The 15,704-nt window shown below is 54.7% G+C and overlaps 6 protein-coding genes across 6 annotated transcripts; 2 read left to right on the top strand and 4 right to left on the bottom strand.

Annotated features, from left to right (window-relative positions):
- Positions 1–170: 170 nt before the first annotated feature.
- AB675_588 (Telomere length regulator protein rif1) lies at positions 171–3,890 on the top strand (the record flags this gene model as incomplete). Its single annotated transcript, XM_018146136.1, has 1 exon — positions 171–3,890. The coding sequence occupies one exon, from the start codon at positions 171–173 to the stop codon at positions 3,888–3,890; it is 3,720 nt and encodes a 1,239-aa protein (XP_018005740.1).
- A 729-nt stretch (positions 3,891–4,619) lies between these two features.
- On the bottom strand, positions 4,620–5,692 carry AB675_587 (uncharacterized protein; the record flags this gene model as incomplete). Its single annotated transcript, XM_018146125.1, has 2 exons — positions 4,620–5,514; positions 5,568–5,692. The coding sequence occupies 2 exons, from the start codon at positions 5,690–5,692 to the stop codon at positions 4,620–4,622; spliced, it is 1,020 nt and encodes a 339-aa protein (XP_018005920.1).
- A 227-nt stretch (positions 5,693–5,919) lies between these two features.
- On the bottom strand, positions 5,920–6,576 carry AB675_586 (uncharacterized protein; the record flags this gene model as incomplete). Its single annotated transcript, XM_018146114.1, has 1 exon — positions 5,920–6,576. One exon carries the CDS (start codon positions 6,574–6,576, stop codon positions 5,920–5,922), a length of 657 nt encoding a protein of 218 aa, XP_018005470.1.
- Positions 6,577–7,026: 450 nt separating this feature from the next.
- On the top strand, positions 7,027–8,030 carry AB675_585 (Glucose-6-phosphate 1-epimerase; the record flags this gene model as incomplete). Its single annotated transcript, XM_018146103.1, has 2 exons — positions 7,027–7,593; positions 7,650–8,030. 2 exons carry the CDS (start codon positions 7,027–7,029, stop codon positions 8,028–8,030), a joined length of 948 nt encoding a protein of 315 aa, XP_018005733.1.
- A 704-nt stretch (positions 8,031–8,734) lies between these two features.
- On the bottom strand, positions 8,735–10,329 carry AB675_584 (uncharacterized protein; the record flags this gene model as incomplete). Its single annotated transcript, XM_018146092.1, has 2 exons — positions 8,735–9,370; positions 9,406–10,329. The coding sequence occupies 2 exons, from the start codon at positions 10,327–10,329 to the stop codon at positions 8,735–8,737; spliced, it is 1,560 nt and encodes a 519-aa protein (XP_018006015.1).
- An 898-nt stretch (positions 10,330–11,227) lies between these two features.
- AB675_583 (uncharacterized protein) lies at positions 11,228–14,316 on the bottom strand (the record flags this gene model as incomplete). Its single annotated transcript, XM_018146081.1, has 2 exons — positions 11,228–11,531; positions 11,606–14,316. The coding sequence occupies 2 exons, from the start codon at positions 14,314–14,316 to the stop codon at positions 11,228–11,230; spliced, it is 3,015 nt and encodes a 1,004-aa protein (XP_018005543.1).
- Between the last annotated feature and the right edge of the window lie 1,388 nt (positions 14,317–15,704).

The following is a 15,704-nucleotide window of genomic DNA, read 5'->3' as shown; positions in this document are numbered from 1 at the left end:
CCCAGAGCCGGGCAACTCGTCTCATGGAAGGCTTAAGCACTCTGTCAGAATATATAACAGGGAATGGTGTGGTGTCCGAGCGTTTACTGGTCTACTCACGACTTCTCGAACAGGCGAAGGGAGTGATGAAGTCAAAAGCTGCCATATGGATAGATCACATGCTCTCCGCAATGATCTCAACGATTGCCGATACTAGAAACAAAGCCCTGGCACTCGGTAGGAAGGCTTGCCAGTGCTTTCCACCGTCGCAGTCCATCGCTGGAGCAGTCAAAAGCGTTCTGGATAGCCCTCACGATGAAAAGCACACCAAGGGATCGCACGTCTGCGCGAAGCTAACGAAACTGGTCAAGAACCGAGACCAATTGGACTCTGTACCTCAGATGTGGGCTGTAATCATATTGTTGTGCAACTCATCGTCTGTCAGCATAGTCTCTTGGTCAGGTTTGACAAGCTGGCTGCAGCTGATCCAGTTATGCTTCAATGGCAGCGACCCGACTCTGCGAACACAGGCTAATCTTGCTTGGAATCGATTCATTTACGTTGCTCGACCCCACGAAGGCTCGAATGAGAAACTCACAGCGCTGCTGGCGAAACCCGTCATTGCTCAGCTTGAACGGAACCCACACGACACCAAAGCCAAGATTACGTCCTCAGCAGCAACGTCAACGTACTGCAATCTGCTGTACTATGCCATGAGACCGACTGTTGCACCTCAACGTTTGAACAAGCTATGGGACGAGTACATCGTGAAGGTCATGCGGACGTCGTTCCTGCTCAACGCCTCAAATGCAGATATGGCCTGTCGAATCCTGATGTCCTTGTTCTGGAACTGGAAACCAACGCAAAAGTTGTGGACCGAGAATCGCGCGCACGAAAATCGTCTCATGGACCCGGATGAACTGCCTACACTTGACTGCAAATGGGTCAGAAGCAGAGCCGTGCCAATCACGAAGTTGTTCGCTGCCCTCTTCAAGCACTGTTCATGGGGCCGTGCGGACTCGGTGGACCAAGCATATGTCTCAAAAGCGTGGCGCTCCTTTGTCAAGTCCGTTCGAAGTGCCAGCGTCAAGGAGATCAAGATGACTACAGAATCTCGCACATCGATCGCTGCAATACTTGACTTTGTCGACAAGCTGTCTACAGACTCGTTCAAGCAGGATGGAGATACTGATGGCGATCAAACAATTCTGGTCCACGAAGTCCTATCGAGTCTCTATCGGACCACCACGGCTGAGCTACATGTTTCGGCTATCCTCGAGGTGCTAGAAGCTGATTCAAAGGCGCAGTCCACTCCAGTTCTGTATGCGCTAATTGCTGAGATGCAGCGAAGCACACCAACAATCGGCTCAACAGGGGCTCCGAAGCAGCACGTTGATAGTGTATTACGCCTGCTAGAAGTGCTCAATGCCGTGCTGATCGGCGCTCATGTCAATAGCATATACTCTGCAGATCTGCTGTGCAAGGGCTTGAGTCTGTTGATGCCTGAATATGCCGAAGATGGCCTGTCCAGGTTGGCCGCATCATTAGCCCTTAACGTTCGAGATGAGTCCCGTGCTCAACCATCGTCTGCAGCGAACCGACTTGCGCAGATTTTGACGAGAGCTCTGGGTAGTGTCGGGCCCCCAAACGTTGAGAAGCTCGATGCTGTGTTCGCAGCTGCCTTCGGGTCGGTTCACAGAACGATTGTGAGTTCGGTGTCAGATCTTTGGAACAATAAGTTTGGCGGCTGCGATGACCTGCACATCGGGCCGCTGTTAACGGACGCACTACAGCGTCTCCGACCATATGTGGAGCTTCGCATGCCGCCAGGCTGCATGGACAGCTGGACGGAGGTGCGTGACAGCATTCCATCCTATGAAACGCAGGACTCTATGCCTATCCAAGAGCTGAGAGGGAAGCAGGAGCCCCTGCTGGAGGGTGCGGCAGAAAAAGAGATCGTTGCTACCGTCGAGCAAGAACCGGCCAAGGACCTGAAGAAGATCAGCAGCGCAACGACCCGAGCCAAACCACGACACGCGGATTCTCAAGTCGCATTTGTGCCGATCGATTCATCACCACCCGCGGAAGTGGATTCTCAGCACTTGACAGAGCATCAGCGTGAGGTTCGCGATAAGCAGCGATCCGGGCCTGTTGTCGTGTTCGCAGATCTGCGTTCGAGTCCAAGACCGGCAAGCCGAGCACCATCCGAATCGAGGGATTGTGGTCTGGCTCGCAAAGCCGCTGGGTTGGCAGGACGTCCGAGCACGCCGCCCCTGCCTGATCAAGGTGATGAGCTTGAGATACAGCCTTCGCCGACCCCAAAATCCCGATATGCCCGCAACATAGCCGAAGTTGAGATACCATCCTCACCACCATCGATGCATGGCCACCAAGCACACAACGAATCATCAAACCAGCACGCAGTTCTACCAGCCAGGAACCTCGAGCAGGACAGCAACCACCACACAACTGCGCGGTCTGCCATGCTAACAGTACAGCCCGAGGAGGCGGTCTCGAAGCCTGACGAGATCGCAGGCAACAGGAGTCCACTCTTGGAAGCCATTGTTGACCATGCGATCGACAGTCCATTTGACACCCACGATGTCGATTCTTCTGAGGTCGTTCGTGGGACGGAAACGCCCCTTGTCGACGAGAACGCCGAAATGTATGAAGCTGAGGGGCACAAGATGGACGTTGACGAACAGCCACACCACCGTGCACAGTCCAGGGATACACCAGAGGTGCCTGAATCTGAGTCGGGAATAGCGGAGACTCCGAGGCACAAGCAAATGGCTCACGTGGCGGTCAGTCCAAAGACCGACCTTGGTGCACAAGCCGTCATCGCCGTTGCTACGTTCAAGGAAGCCGTGGCTGCAGTCGAAGCAGCCACAGTTCCTGAGGTGGAAGCAGTCAGCGATGATGAAGCCACTGGAGAGGTCCCGAGGGACATTGTCGCGCCAGAAACAGTAAAAGATCGTTCCCAGGGTCAGAATCCAAAGAATGCTAGCAGTGGAGCTGTTCTCACAACGCCTCAACGGCAGTCCAGCAGGATCGACAGCGTCCTGCAGCAGATGAGCGCATCTCAGCTGTCCAACGATCTTGACTGGTCTGTAGTGCTGGAGGGCCTCAATGACAGTCCTGTACCCTACGAAAACAGCCGCCTTGAGCTAGCCATACCTCTTGGACTTTCGCAGACCTCTCAAGGAGGGACCTCAAGCCGCAAAAGAAAGAGCTCTTCGAAAAAGAACTGGTCTCGCAGCAAGAAGAGGAAGACCCAAGAGACACAGTCAGCGTCAAGCAGGGAAAGCCAAGAATCATTTATCAAGACAGAAGCGGAGGAAGGTACCAAGGTGGCCGACGGGAACGAAAGCGATGGGTCGGACGTAATCGAGGTCATAGTACCATCGAGCTCACCTGAGCCAGGCCCTGAGCCTGAGGCGGATGCTGATGGAGATATGTTTGTTGATGCACCTGAGTCGCAGGACACGATCGTGAGGAAGCGTGGAAGGCCAGCAAGAGTCAGCGCAAGCAGTCTTCGGCGCAAGAAGACACCACCATCGTCGCAAGCAAGTCAACAGCCAGCTTCGGAAGGTACTCGTCGGAGTCGGCGGTCAATCTACTCTCAAGAGCTGGAGGATCCTCCACACCTTCAGCCCGAGGTGCAAGCGAGTGGCGAGACGGAGCATCCGGCTGAGGAACAGATGCGCGCCGACAATGAGGCCACAACTGCGACAGACGTGTCCACCCCGGCGCCTCAGCCAATCAACGTCTTGGAGTCGCTTCAGAAGACGCTTGACGCCGTGAAGAATGCTCCGGCAGGTTCGCTCGATCTGAGGGCTGTCGACGAGCTATGCTTCCAAATCCGCTTCCAGGCGCAGCTGAGAGGAGCAGCGGCAGGCGGTCAGTCGTAGGAACGAGGGACGCAATGTGTTGACCGCGGAGGCGCTGGCAAAGAGCAGGCGGGTTGGCATGAGTAGAACGAGTGATCTACAAGCGAGTGCTCTTATGCAGACGTAGACGCAGGTAACCGAGATAGATGCAGCGTTTGCTGCAATGAGGCACGCAGTCAAAATCCCGTGATTGCTGAGCATACTATGATAGAACGGAAGTAGGGGTAATAGTAGTCTCAAGTCACCGGCGTGATAAGAGCCGGCCCGACTGTGCCTTTCGCATCTTGTCAACCGGCGTGAGGTGTGAACGAAGCGACCCGCGAAACGACGAGGATCCCTCGAGCCGCCGAGGCCATTCCCATACACGCTCGATGTTATCTTCAATGTTCCATCAGAGGAGTCCGGACTTGAACTCACAAGTTTTGGCGTCCTCTCAGTAACGGCAGAGCTCATAAGTGAATGGCTAAGTACATACTTGATGTCAGTGACTGATCATGGTTTGGATATACATGCAACACGTCTCATCTCGCACTTCTTCACCAATGATGAAGTCTCCGGCCACTGGACATGTTGCATGCATTGGCTACCAAGACGCTCGCGACGGATGTCAAAATCGTGGCTGTCTATTGCGACACATAAACGAGCGCCCCAGGCTCGGTCAGAGTCGTAAACTAGAAGCATCACAGACCAAGTCTCAGTCACGACAGTTCATCAGATAGCCTGACGAAATCCGAAGCTGTCCCCAGGTCGTCAACCAAGCTTACTCTTCATGTCGATTCTTCCGGTTCCTTTGGCACCGCAGCGAGTGCACTGCGTCAAAGCTTCCGCTGCGGCGACGCAATCGGGCTCATCACAATACTTATGCCAATATCCACATGCGCAGATGCCCCCAAACCACCAATTCTGTCTCTTGCAATCCCGGCACTCAGACATGATACCAAGGCCTCTTTGCCTCAAATAGTGGGTTGAGACATCCACAGCCAGGTCGGGGAGGCCCTCAATCATCTTCCGAAGTCTTGACTTCTTGCACATCTGATCCGTGGTCTTGCATACATGCAACTCTACCATGGCTTCCTGCAGGCAGACATTGCGAAGGTCGCGCTCGTGTGCAGATGTTGTCTCATAGACGGTGGAGAATATGATCTCGATGTGAGGAAAGAATTCAAGACAGTGAGTTCGCTTCATCACTAGAGTGACGCCGATCAAGAAGGCCTTCCGAGCATGCTCTTTGAGAGCAGGGTTGCCCAATTTGCAAGCAATAGCAAACATGTGGACGTGTATGAGTAGTCGATGCACTTCCGGCGCGAATTTGGAGGCGATCCAATTTAGATTATCGGCCTGGCTGATGGAAAGCTCGTTTTCCTGGTCTTGACTAGAGCTGAGGTCCGTAAGTGATAGCTGTGGGCCTTGTGTGTGGTCAAATGATTCGTATCCGCCGGTGTAGATGTAATGAAGTGCTCGAGCAATGACACCAGGATCGTCTTCCGGAAGGTCAATCTTGGACTTATCGGTTTCAGAGAAACCGCCACAGATCGCTCTTTCGAAGAAGTCGCCACCTTTGGTGATGAGAATAAACTTGTGAACTCTGAAAGTGTGCCCCTGGCAGTTTATGATGAGGTCCGAGTAGTGGCCATGCTGGAGTATTCTGACGGAGGATTAGCTCATGGGTCTGTGAAACCGACAGTGTGTTCTTCCAACCTTAAAGCACGATCTCGTTCGCTTCCACCTATCAATTCTCGAGCGCTGGTATCGGTAGGATCATTGGGCGTCTGAGCTGCCACAACCAAGGCTGCGGAGGTGGAGGAAGACTCCTGGCTGGCCATCGCCTCGGTGACGGTAAGATAACCGATTTCCAGAGATGCACTACGCCAGAGAGAGAAACCAAGACGCAAGACGGCGCTGACTTCATATAGTGCTTTAGTGTGGAGCCCATGCCTGTGGCTCAATTCTTTCAAGAAAGCACCATTGATGACCAGACGATGTGCTGTCCTTCAGCTCACATCCAGCCCAAACCGCCAGTAGATAGCATCCTTTGTGTCGGGTGGTTCATCTACGCCTGAACGTTACCCACCACTCCCATTGGCACGCCACTCAAGACGCCTCTCTTCAATCGCATCGCCTTCTCCACCTCCTGATCCGCCAGTCCACCCTCCTCCCTCAATCGAAAGGCCTCCTTCCAGTCCTTCGCGGCGAGCAGCGTCCGTCCCTCAAACCCTTTCCGCCCGATGCTGTCTTGCTCCGCCGCCCACTGCCTTGCCGTTCTCTCCTTCGCGGCCACGATCTGGAGTGCTGGATTTGTGCTGCTACTGCTGATACCGGCACCACCCTGCATATCGCTCCTGGTGGGGAAGATGTGCTGACCTGAGGGCGCTTGTTGGAGGTGCGGAGGCTGGGCGGAAGTCGGAAAAGCGGACTGGGGTTGTGCGGCATTTGAGGTTGGGGATGGTGGTTGTGGGACTCTTTGGGCGCGGCCGGCACGGGAGAGGGAGGAGGCGAAGTCAGGGTCTCGGGCGTCGAGTTCGACAATTTGAGATTTCTCAGTGGAGGGTGGGTGTGTGGCGGGAGACGGATGCACTTGTGCTGCTGCTGCTGCTGGTGAGGATTGTAGCGGTGCTCGGGGTGTAGTTGTGGAGGCCGCGGTGGATGGGTATGAGCGCTTCGCGGCTGCGGCAGCGCGCGAGGCGGTCTTGGAGGATGAATTGCCCATCTTTTGGTGAAGCTACCGGGACTGGGCCTCGAGAATCTAGGGCTGCCAGCACGAGGAAATGCTTCTTTAGGTATCCGACACGAGCAGACGTGATGATATCAGTACTCCCGGACCTCAGAAGGATATTTTCTCCGAAAATCTCGTAGCTTAAGCTCCGGGTAAGTTTTCAGGGACCAACGAGCCGAGCAGCCACTAACCTTAGGCGGGCTTAGGCGTGAATGATGTAATTCGCTAGGGGTCCGCAGCCCACCACGTTTTCGTTTCGAGATGTTTCATGTGGTGGCTTCGACATCGATTGTTTGGGACGTGCCCCGCTAGCCAACGTCCTTGACCGTCAAGTCAAGTCTGTCTTCTTTCACAAAGCATTCGTTAGCATCTTGCGTTCTAGCCGTACGCAAGCACCAACCTCTCCCTCACACATTCACATTCAGACATTTCATTGCCGCCACAATGGAGCGCAAGAACCGCCCAGCACCAATCCCCTCCTCCCCCAGCTTCCAACAGCCCTCCGTCGACCTCACAGACAACGTCCTCACCGCCCGACTCCCCTCCGGCGACAGCGTCACCGTCTACCTCTACGGCGCCACCGTCACCTCCTGGAAGACCGCCAACGGCGCCGAAAAGCTCTTCCTGTCCTCCGCCGCCGCTCTCGACGGCTCCAAGCCCATCCGTGGAGGCATCCCTCTAGTATTCCCTGTGTTCGGTCCACCACCAAAAGATCACGCTACGGGTCAGCTGCCTCAGCATGGCTTTGCACGGAATAACTTCTGGGAGTTCTTGGGGAAGAGCAGTACGGAGAGCACGGGCAAGAAGGCTGATGATAGTGTCAAGTTGGACTTTGGCCTGAGCAGTGGTATGCTAGATGAGGCGACGAGGAAGAAGTGGCCGCAGGACTTCGGGCTGGTGTACAGTGTCACGCTGGGCAAGGGCAGCTTGAAGTGTGCGTTGCATGTGCAGAACAAGGGTGCTGAGGCTTTCGAGTTCCAGTGCTTGTTCCACACCTATCTTGCAGTCAAGGTAACTCTTGTCCCTTCTCACCCTGTCCGTGACATGAATCTGACCAAAATGTACAGGACATCACAAAGACCAGCATCTCTGGCCTCGCCTCAGCTAACTACATCGACAAAGTCCGCGGCGCCCACCCCTTCACCGAATCCTCCAACAACCTCGTCTGCAGCGGCGAGACCGATCGAGTCTACACTCCCAACCCATCCGATAGCAAGATCACAGTCAACGAGGCCGGCAAGCCGAGCTTCGTTATGACGAGAGAATCGCTTCCCCAGACGACGGTGTGGAATGGTTGGGAGGAAAAGATCAAGGGCATGGGTGACTTTGAGCCCAAGGATGGATGGAAGCGATATTTGTGTATTGAGCCAGGCAGTGTCAATAGCTGGACAAAGCTGGAGGGTGGAGACGCGTGGGAGGGCAGTGCTACGTATGAGAGTAAGCTGTGAGAGACGACGATCTGACCAAACCCTTCCAGAGCAGGCAGGGGGAGGCAGGCATTCACGAGCATGCTTTTAGGGCGAAGCAGGCACAACATCCGTCGCAGAAAGCCCGAGCATTGCTGGACACGACCGACACTCCGGTGCGTATGAACGCCAGGGGGCCGCTGATGAATCTCACCTACGGCCGGGACGATGGCGACCCAAGGAACGCGGCCCCATATCATCGTTGCCGCGTCGGTCGCAAGCAGGCTTCGACACATCTCTGCCGTCAATGGCCACAAGGCAGCCCCGGCTAGATCCAAGCCTGACGAGCAGGCAAAGAAGCGCAAGATGAAGACAAATGACAGACCAGAACCATTACCACTCTGACGCCTTGAAGTCGAGATTGTCCTGCTTTCTCATCTCTATTCTTCTTCTCTACCTTAGGCACCGCTCTTCGTCGCAATTGATTGCTCGCATGCATTTATTTCTTGTTCGCATTAGCTCGTCCCCGTCTCGCATTCAGGGCCGATCCTCTTCCGGTCCAACTTCATGGTTCGTGCTACTATCCCAGAAGCCAAATATTCGTATGTAGCAACGAGCAAACCAGGTTTTCTCGTGCCAGACTGCAGAGCGGTGGTGCGGAGTGAGATGTATGGCAGAGGTTCAACAATTCGTATCCTCGTGTATCCGTCCGCGCAAACGACGCCCACACATTTGCTTCGCCCGAATCATACACCACCATTGACGATCCCGCCACCACTATCGTTTCCTCGTGCCTCACTCCGCCTCCTCAACTCCTCCCAGGTCCCACCCAACTTCTTTGCCTCCCCTGCAGTCCGCTCCGCCCGCAACCCCACATATCTGTTCCACATCTCCGTACTCGTAAATACCAGCACCGGGATTCCTACCATCAGACCCAGCCATTTCCGGGAGAGCCGGCGAAATTCCGGGTTCTTCTTGAGTTCCGCGAGTGGGAGCTCGGTCGGGCGTTTCGGCGGTGGCGATGGAGTGTATACAGGGCCGGCTCTGGGCAGACTCGAAGAGGATGGCAGGACTGGTTTTCGGGCAGGCAACGATGATGAGGGAGCAGACACTCGTGGTGGGTGCCTGTTTGGTGCAGGTTGTGATGGTGGTGAAGAAGCTATTGGTGCGGTTGCTTGTGCTGCTTGTATGGGCGGATTTGCTGGTTCAGGTCGAACTGGTGCTTGTACAAGTGCTGCAGCAGCTGCCGTTGACGGTGCGTCGACAATTGATGCAGGTGCAATTTGAGCTTCCGTACCCATCGCCTCAGCGGTCGGCTCTCCCACTGCTTGCTCTGCTGCCCGCAATCTCGCGAAACTCTGCGCTCCATACGCCCGTATCCGCTGCATCGTGTCGATCTGGTCTTGGGCTGGATTACTGCCGCCGGCGACAGGGTTCTCCAGCGCTGGAGATCCGAAAGAAGACACAGCTGCTGCCTCAGCTCTCGTTCGGGCAGCCGCTGCGGCGCGAGCTTGGCTGAGTGGGGTGGCGGAGTCTCGTTCTTGCGGAGCTCGCGCTCCTCTTCGAAGGAGATGCTGGTACCCGCCGAGGGTGGGGGCTCTGGGTCATTGAGGAAAGAGGACAGGAATGGCGAGGATACTTGTGCTTTGGATTGTGCTTGTGCTTGTGCTTGTGCGGGTGGCGATGCTGGTGCTCCCGCTGATGGCTTGGCGGGAGGCGATATGGGCTCAGAATCATCCGGCATTGCTTCGGCAGTAGGTGTCGTTGAAGATGCTGCAGGTTGTGTTGGTGGTGTTATTGACGATGTCGTAGGTTTTTCTACAAGCTTGGAGGCATGTTTGGCGGGCGTAGTTAATGTCGTTGTTGATGCAGATTTTTCCGAGGTTGACTTCACCGTGGTCGGAGAAGCAGCTGCAGCTTTCGTCGTCCTGCTCGTTGTGGCTTTGGCAGCCGGCTTTGATGCAGCAGTCGTTGTCGTCGACTTTGACACGACCTGGGTTGCCGGCTCGATCACCGAATCATCACTCAATATGGACTTCTTGGCGCGCTTCGTCGTTGTTGTTGTGGTTTCCGCTTTCGTAGTGGCCTTCTTGCCAGCATCTTTGACCCCAACGACAACCTTGCTCGTCGTTGGTATCGCTCTCGGCTTCTTTGCTGGCGACGGTGGAATCTCTTCCACGACGGCAGGCCTGGTCAGTGCAGCCGTGGTTGCCTTGCGCACACCTGACGTTTTCTGCACGGACATGGTCGTGTCCGTGGGTTGATTGACCAATACCACGCCGTCCTCTACCACGGTCTTCTTTGGCCGTCCTGGTCGCTTCTTCTGCACTGTGTCCGCCATTGTTGTTGCGACCCGATAATGCTGTGGTTATTGACAGGATGAATGAGGCAACGACAATTTTTGGTTTTCGAATATCGACGCGTCTTGAAACGCGAGTATTTTGTCTCTGCTAATTTCGGCTGGCTTTCTAGGTCTCCACTCCAGGGATTCCCCCGCAACGGAAATAAGCCCGGCATGTCTGGAATAATGGAAGGAAGGCGGCAAGGCAAATTCACAAGCTCTGGGTGCAAGAGCCGGCCACCTTAGGCATCGCGGCCTCTGGAGCGACCATCCTCAGGGGTCAGAAGGATTGATGTGCTAGCGCCAGGGGTCAACACGGCTAGATCTGCGAAGGACCGCCGGTACGTGCATAGTAGGCGGTCAGTACTGATTTAGATCCCTTGCTATGATCTGGGCACGGCTCAGGCGCCGTTCAGTGGTCATGAGTATTAATGATTATCGATATCTGCGAGTACATATCTACCTATCGATATTGTTACTTCCTCTATAAAGAAAGGTAACCTTCTGCAGCCGTTGGGGGACCCCGAATCCTCCTATTCCATCGCTGTAGCCAATGTAGCATATCGGAAGTCACGATGAGTTGACAAGGCTCAGGAAGACTCGGCTGACTGGTCTGCCATATCAAGCAGCCCTTTCCAAGATTTAGCATGTTGACTAACCCTGTCCACCGATATCTGCTCTGCGTGAAGGAATGTCCAGAAAGGGAGCAATTTCGCCCTCAATTCTGCTGTCGCCATCGGCTTCCTCAACCAGAAATGGTATGCGTTGTGCCATGAGCGTTCAGAAGACCGCAATCGGGGAGGTCGCATGAGCGTCTCCTCCTATCCCTCTACTTTGGCATACGCCTCGTCCCATGAAAGCTCATCAGATGTTGGATCGGATCTCTACCACTGGCCTCTCACCGTGATAGACTATCCAAATACTCATAACGCGTCCTCTCGCTTCTCTGTTGATCATAGCTCAGTTGTCCCCACCTCTGTTGCTCGATCCTCCGCTGCTCGCTTTCCTGTTGCGTAATGCCGTTCGTAAGGCCACCACCCCGAGCCGTAGGCCCTCCACCAAGACCGGGGACACTCGGGGCACCAACGTGAGCTGCACGCTTGCCAGAGGACAGGAATATCTTAGATCCCAACCCGTTGACGGTAGTGCCGTTGAGAGCTGCTCGTCTCTTCTTTGGTGGCGCTCCATCACTGGGAATGTCACTGTCGTCGTCACTGACAGTGATCGCTCTTCCTCGCTTTTTCGGCAAGTTCTGATAGCTTCGGACGCCACGGACTGCCCATTTACGCCGTTCATAGCATGGAATCCATTCTGTAGATTGTTCTTCAGCAAATCAGGTCGAGTCTTATCATTTGCTTTTCGTGCACTTTTTGCATCTCGCTGGACATCGCCAATGATTGCCAGCAATGGGTCATCGTCGTCCTCTGGCGCTTGCCACGCTGTTGCGGGGTTGGCCACTTGGTCGTCGATGCCATCGTCTGAGTCTTCTACCTCAACAGGATGCCCCGAAGACTGTGCGACGGTGCCGTTGGCTGAGCCCTGTACGTACGACAAAGTGGTCGGGATGGCGGGCAGTCCGGCTGATTCACGCTTCGCCTCGATGCGTGTTCTGATCTCGTTGTATGTCATGCCGACGGTCACGGCAATGCCGAGATCTCTGGCCTCTTTTCGAATACGGTCCAGCATCTGCTGATCCCAGCGCATTCGCTCCTCGTATGATCGCTCGCCGTTTTGCGCCTCCATGCTCTGTCGTGGCAGCTCTCGCATGCCTGAATACGAGTCAAGACCTGGCGAATGACTTACGGGAGAATGGCTGTGACTGTGGTTGATGGCACTGCTGCTGCCAGAACCGCCGGAGGACGAGCCGCTGGTCAAGACATTGTACAGAGCTGACACTCTTCGACCTTGCGCTTTAGGCATGATCGAATTGACAGGAGGAACAGCGATGGGTAGTACGGCCGCTTTTGGCATGACAGCAGCCACATCCTCATTCTCTGTCGGAAGACCAGCCCCAGCTCCTGCTGATTCTCCTCGTGGCGAGTCTTGCTCACTGGAGTTCTGTTGGCCATTGTGGTGTGCATGATCATGCGATGCACTGCCGCAAACGCAGAATCGAGGTCGGCCTTTCTCGAGCCATTTTTCATACAGTTGAGAAGCCTGCCCATCAACAGATGACTCGTCTTCGTCGGACTCCTTTGACTCAGCAGCAATCTGTGCGAAGGCCAGAATCCGGGCCGAAGGATCCAGACAGAGCAGGTTGCAACTCATGGCAGGTGACATCAGTCTAACACTAGGCGCATAGAATGATTGGTACATGGGCGTTCCAGGGTATTCGTGAGAGTTTTGAGTGGTCGGCAAAGCCGCATGTCGGAACTCACCCATCTTTCGTGCCTCAGCTTTGGCTTGAGCCCGACGAGAGAGCTTCTCCGGCTTTCCAGCGGTGCTGGGCAGAGCCTGCGCTGGAGCTTTCGATGCCTTGCCAGGATTGGCAGCTTTCTGTGGGAAATCCCTATGCTGTTGTAGAGGACTCTTTCTTGTCTTCTGATCTACCTTGACTCGCTTTTGTGGTGGTCCCTGAACGGCTGGAGGGATTTCCGCTTCTGACTCCTCGGCAGCTTCCTGAGCACTAACGGAGAAGCGCAACTTGGACGGCTGGCGTAACGACTTCCCTTTGAGGCGAGGAATTGTCAGGATGATCTTCAGAGACTGCTTTGGTGGATCCTCAGGCTTGGGTTCTCCATCTATGCTCTCGATAGAGTCAGGTGCCGATCGTTTCCGGCTGGGAGTGGTATTCGTCGAGCCACTGCCAACCCTCTTGCTGCGACGAGCAGAGCTGCTCTGCGTGCCCTCAGCCCCATCGTCACTCTCTGGACTGATGGGTGTCGGAGCGTAGGACTCAGGCTTGGTGACAGATCTTTTGGGTCGATGGTTCGCACTGCTCATTGCCTGATCTGCAGGCAAGTCTGCTGCAGCAGTAAGAGCTGTATCTGTATCCTGCTGATGGAGCGATCGTCTCGAACGTGTTGGCGTTGAAGCTACGCCATTTCCGAGATCTTGCTCGGAATGCACTGGAGAAGCCACGACCAGGTCCTTAGCCGTGCTAGGATGGACTATAGCCGACATCGAGTTGTTGTCCGTCGATTGTGCAGACGGAGCTTCCTTCCGTGCTGCGGAGGTAGTCTTCCGTGCCGGCCGTGAGTTTGATCGGTCTTGAGGGCCGGATTCTACGTTCGGAACCGTCGTAGTAACTGGACGTGAGATGCGACGTCGACTCTTCGTCGGTGATGGAACGCTTTGTTGCGAAGTCGACGAATCCCTCTCCTCGTCAGCACGATTGTCGCCATTTGGCACGTCTAGCGTGTCTTCCGCTACTTGAACTTCCGTCCTGGCCATGCTGTCATTCGGCAAGATACTCACTTTCGTAGATCGAGCTCTAGAAGTTCGCTTCGGTGTAGGGCTCTTTGACTGCTTTCGAGATGTTGGGACTGCATGGACGTCTGAAGGCGTTGCTGATGCTCTCGACCCAGAAGAACTTTGCGTGCTGTTGCTACGACGCTGCCGCTTAGCGACAGGCATGCTCTCTTCGGCCTCAAGAGCTCTCTTAGTAGGCTTTCGGAATCGACGAGATTCTCGCTTAGCAGCCTCGACAGTAGATGTGTCCTCAACAGTCGGCTCGATTGGCATAGCTTCCGGCCCTTTCATGCTGGGAGGTGGACTGGCTGAGATCTTTGGGGTGGGCAAATGGCTGGTCTCTTCTTCAAGCAATGAAGTCGTTTGCAGTGAGTCCGAGATCGGGATGTCTGATTGTGTCGGGATGCTCGGACTTTGAGAGTCTCCATTCAAGTATCTGGGCCCGATTTGTCCGGTACCATTGGAGTGAGTGCCAGCAAGCGCCTCGAGTTTAGCGGTTGGTTTGCGAGCTCTCCCAGATGAGCGACGCGAGGTCGTCTCAAGCGATGCCGTAGAGACTGAAGAGGTACGAGGCATGATTGCTAGTGGTATGGGCCACGCCTATCGATACTGGACAAGAGTTACCAAGTTTTGGGCGCTCCACGGTCCTGGAGGACAGGAGCCAGGCACTACGTCCTAGGCGTGGTCGATGGATGTGGCGTTCGAACGTGTAGATGCACGTAGACTCTATCTGTCAACGGCACAAAAAGATGGATGATAAGAGAGCCCTTCGCGTCGCGAAAGATAATATTGAAGTTGGTACCACCGAAGTTGCAGAAGGAACGTCCCGGTGGCACGGCAGTTCAAGTAGCATATGATGCCAATGAAGAATGCAGATGGACTTGAAAGCCCGCTTAGCCGTCTTGATGAGTGGCAATGCCGTGTAGGGTTGACCTGGTGAAGTGTGACGGTCGGATGAATAAGTTGATGAAGTGTCGTCCTCTGTCAGAAAAGCAGTGTCTCATCCGCTTCAGGCGGCCTTGGCAAGGACGACCCGGTCTTGCCATACCTTGCGACACACAAGGTGCGCGCCGAGCAGATGCCTTGCAACGAAGTCACCGTCGCTCAACGTAGTTGGAAATAATGCCATATGGAGTCTACAACGGGCACGAGGGACTGAATTCGTATATGCGTGCAGAGTAGGGAGTTACTTAATTATGCTCTTCGCTGCAAGCTGTGGGCGTCACCGACAAACCACGTATTCTTCTCAACAGTCTACGCAGGATATAGGTACCAAATACATGACTATGTGGTAGCACCAATCAATGAGAAGACACAGCTGCTCCAGCAGCAATGGTATGGAGAGGGCAAGACTCGGCCTGAACGTTGCCAATCGGGCCAGCCTCTACGAGCTTCTAGGTTTTCATTGAGGTCTTGCTCGTGCCATATCTTGCGACATTCTCATATCCGGAGCCCGACGAGCACAGATACTACTGGAGTATTTAGCAACGGTCCAGCGATGCCTGCAGCATGCTCACTCACCAGTGTCGCAAATGATCGGTATCTAGAAGCCGCAACCACTGTTGGGCGCTGCTGCACCTTGGCCCAGTCCGAATGCGTAGGCTGTGCCATCGACAACGTACTATGCGCGCAGATTTACCTACGCAACAACACATATATCAATAGCTGCCTCTGAACGATGGTCACCCTCTTTGTGGTCGCGCCAGTCCTCCTCCCAGGACCTGATATCAAGTGTCTGCCGCCATAAGCACCCTAAGGAGCGCCATCTTGCACATCCAGGTACCAACGAGGAAGCCTTTATACTTTTAATGAAACGCAGAGACGTGCAAGTTCGCATGATGAATGCGAGTAATCACTATTTGTGCAGCTCCTCTATGCGCCAAGCGCTGAACATCTAGGTACAGGTGCTTGTGCTTCTTCTCTCGTTTTACCTGTTGCTGAATGGACGTCCATTAATCTGTGCC

This window comes from Cyphellophora attinorum, assembly GCF_001299255.1.
Source record: "Cyphellophora attinorum strain CBS 131958 chromosome Unknown Contig1, whole genome shotgun sequence".
NCBI classification, from domain to species: Eukaryota; Fungi; Ascomycota; class Eurotiomycetes; order Chaetothyriales; family Cyphellophoraceae; genus Cyphellophora; species Cyphellophora attinorum.
Note: the sequence above shows the minus strand (reverse complement) of the source record. Positions and strands in the feature narration are given on the sequence as shown.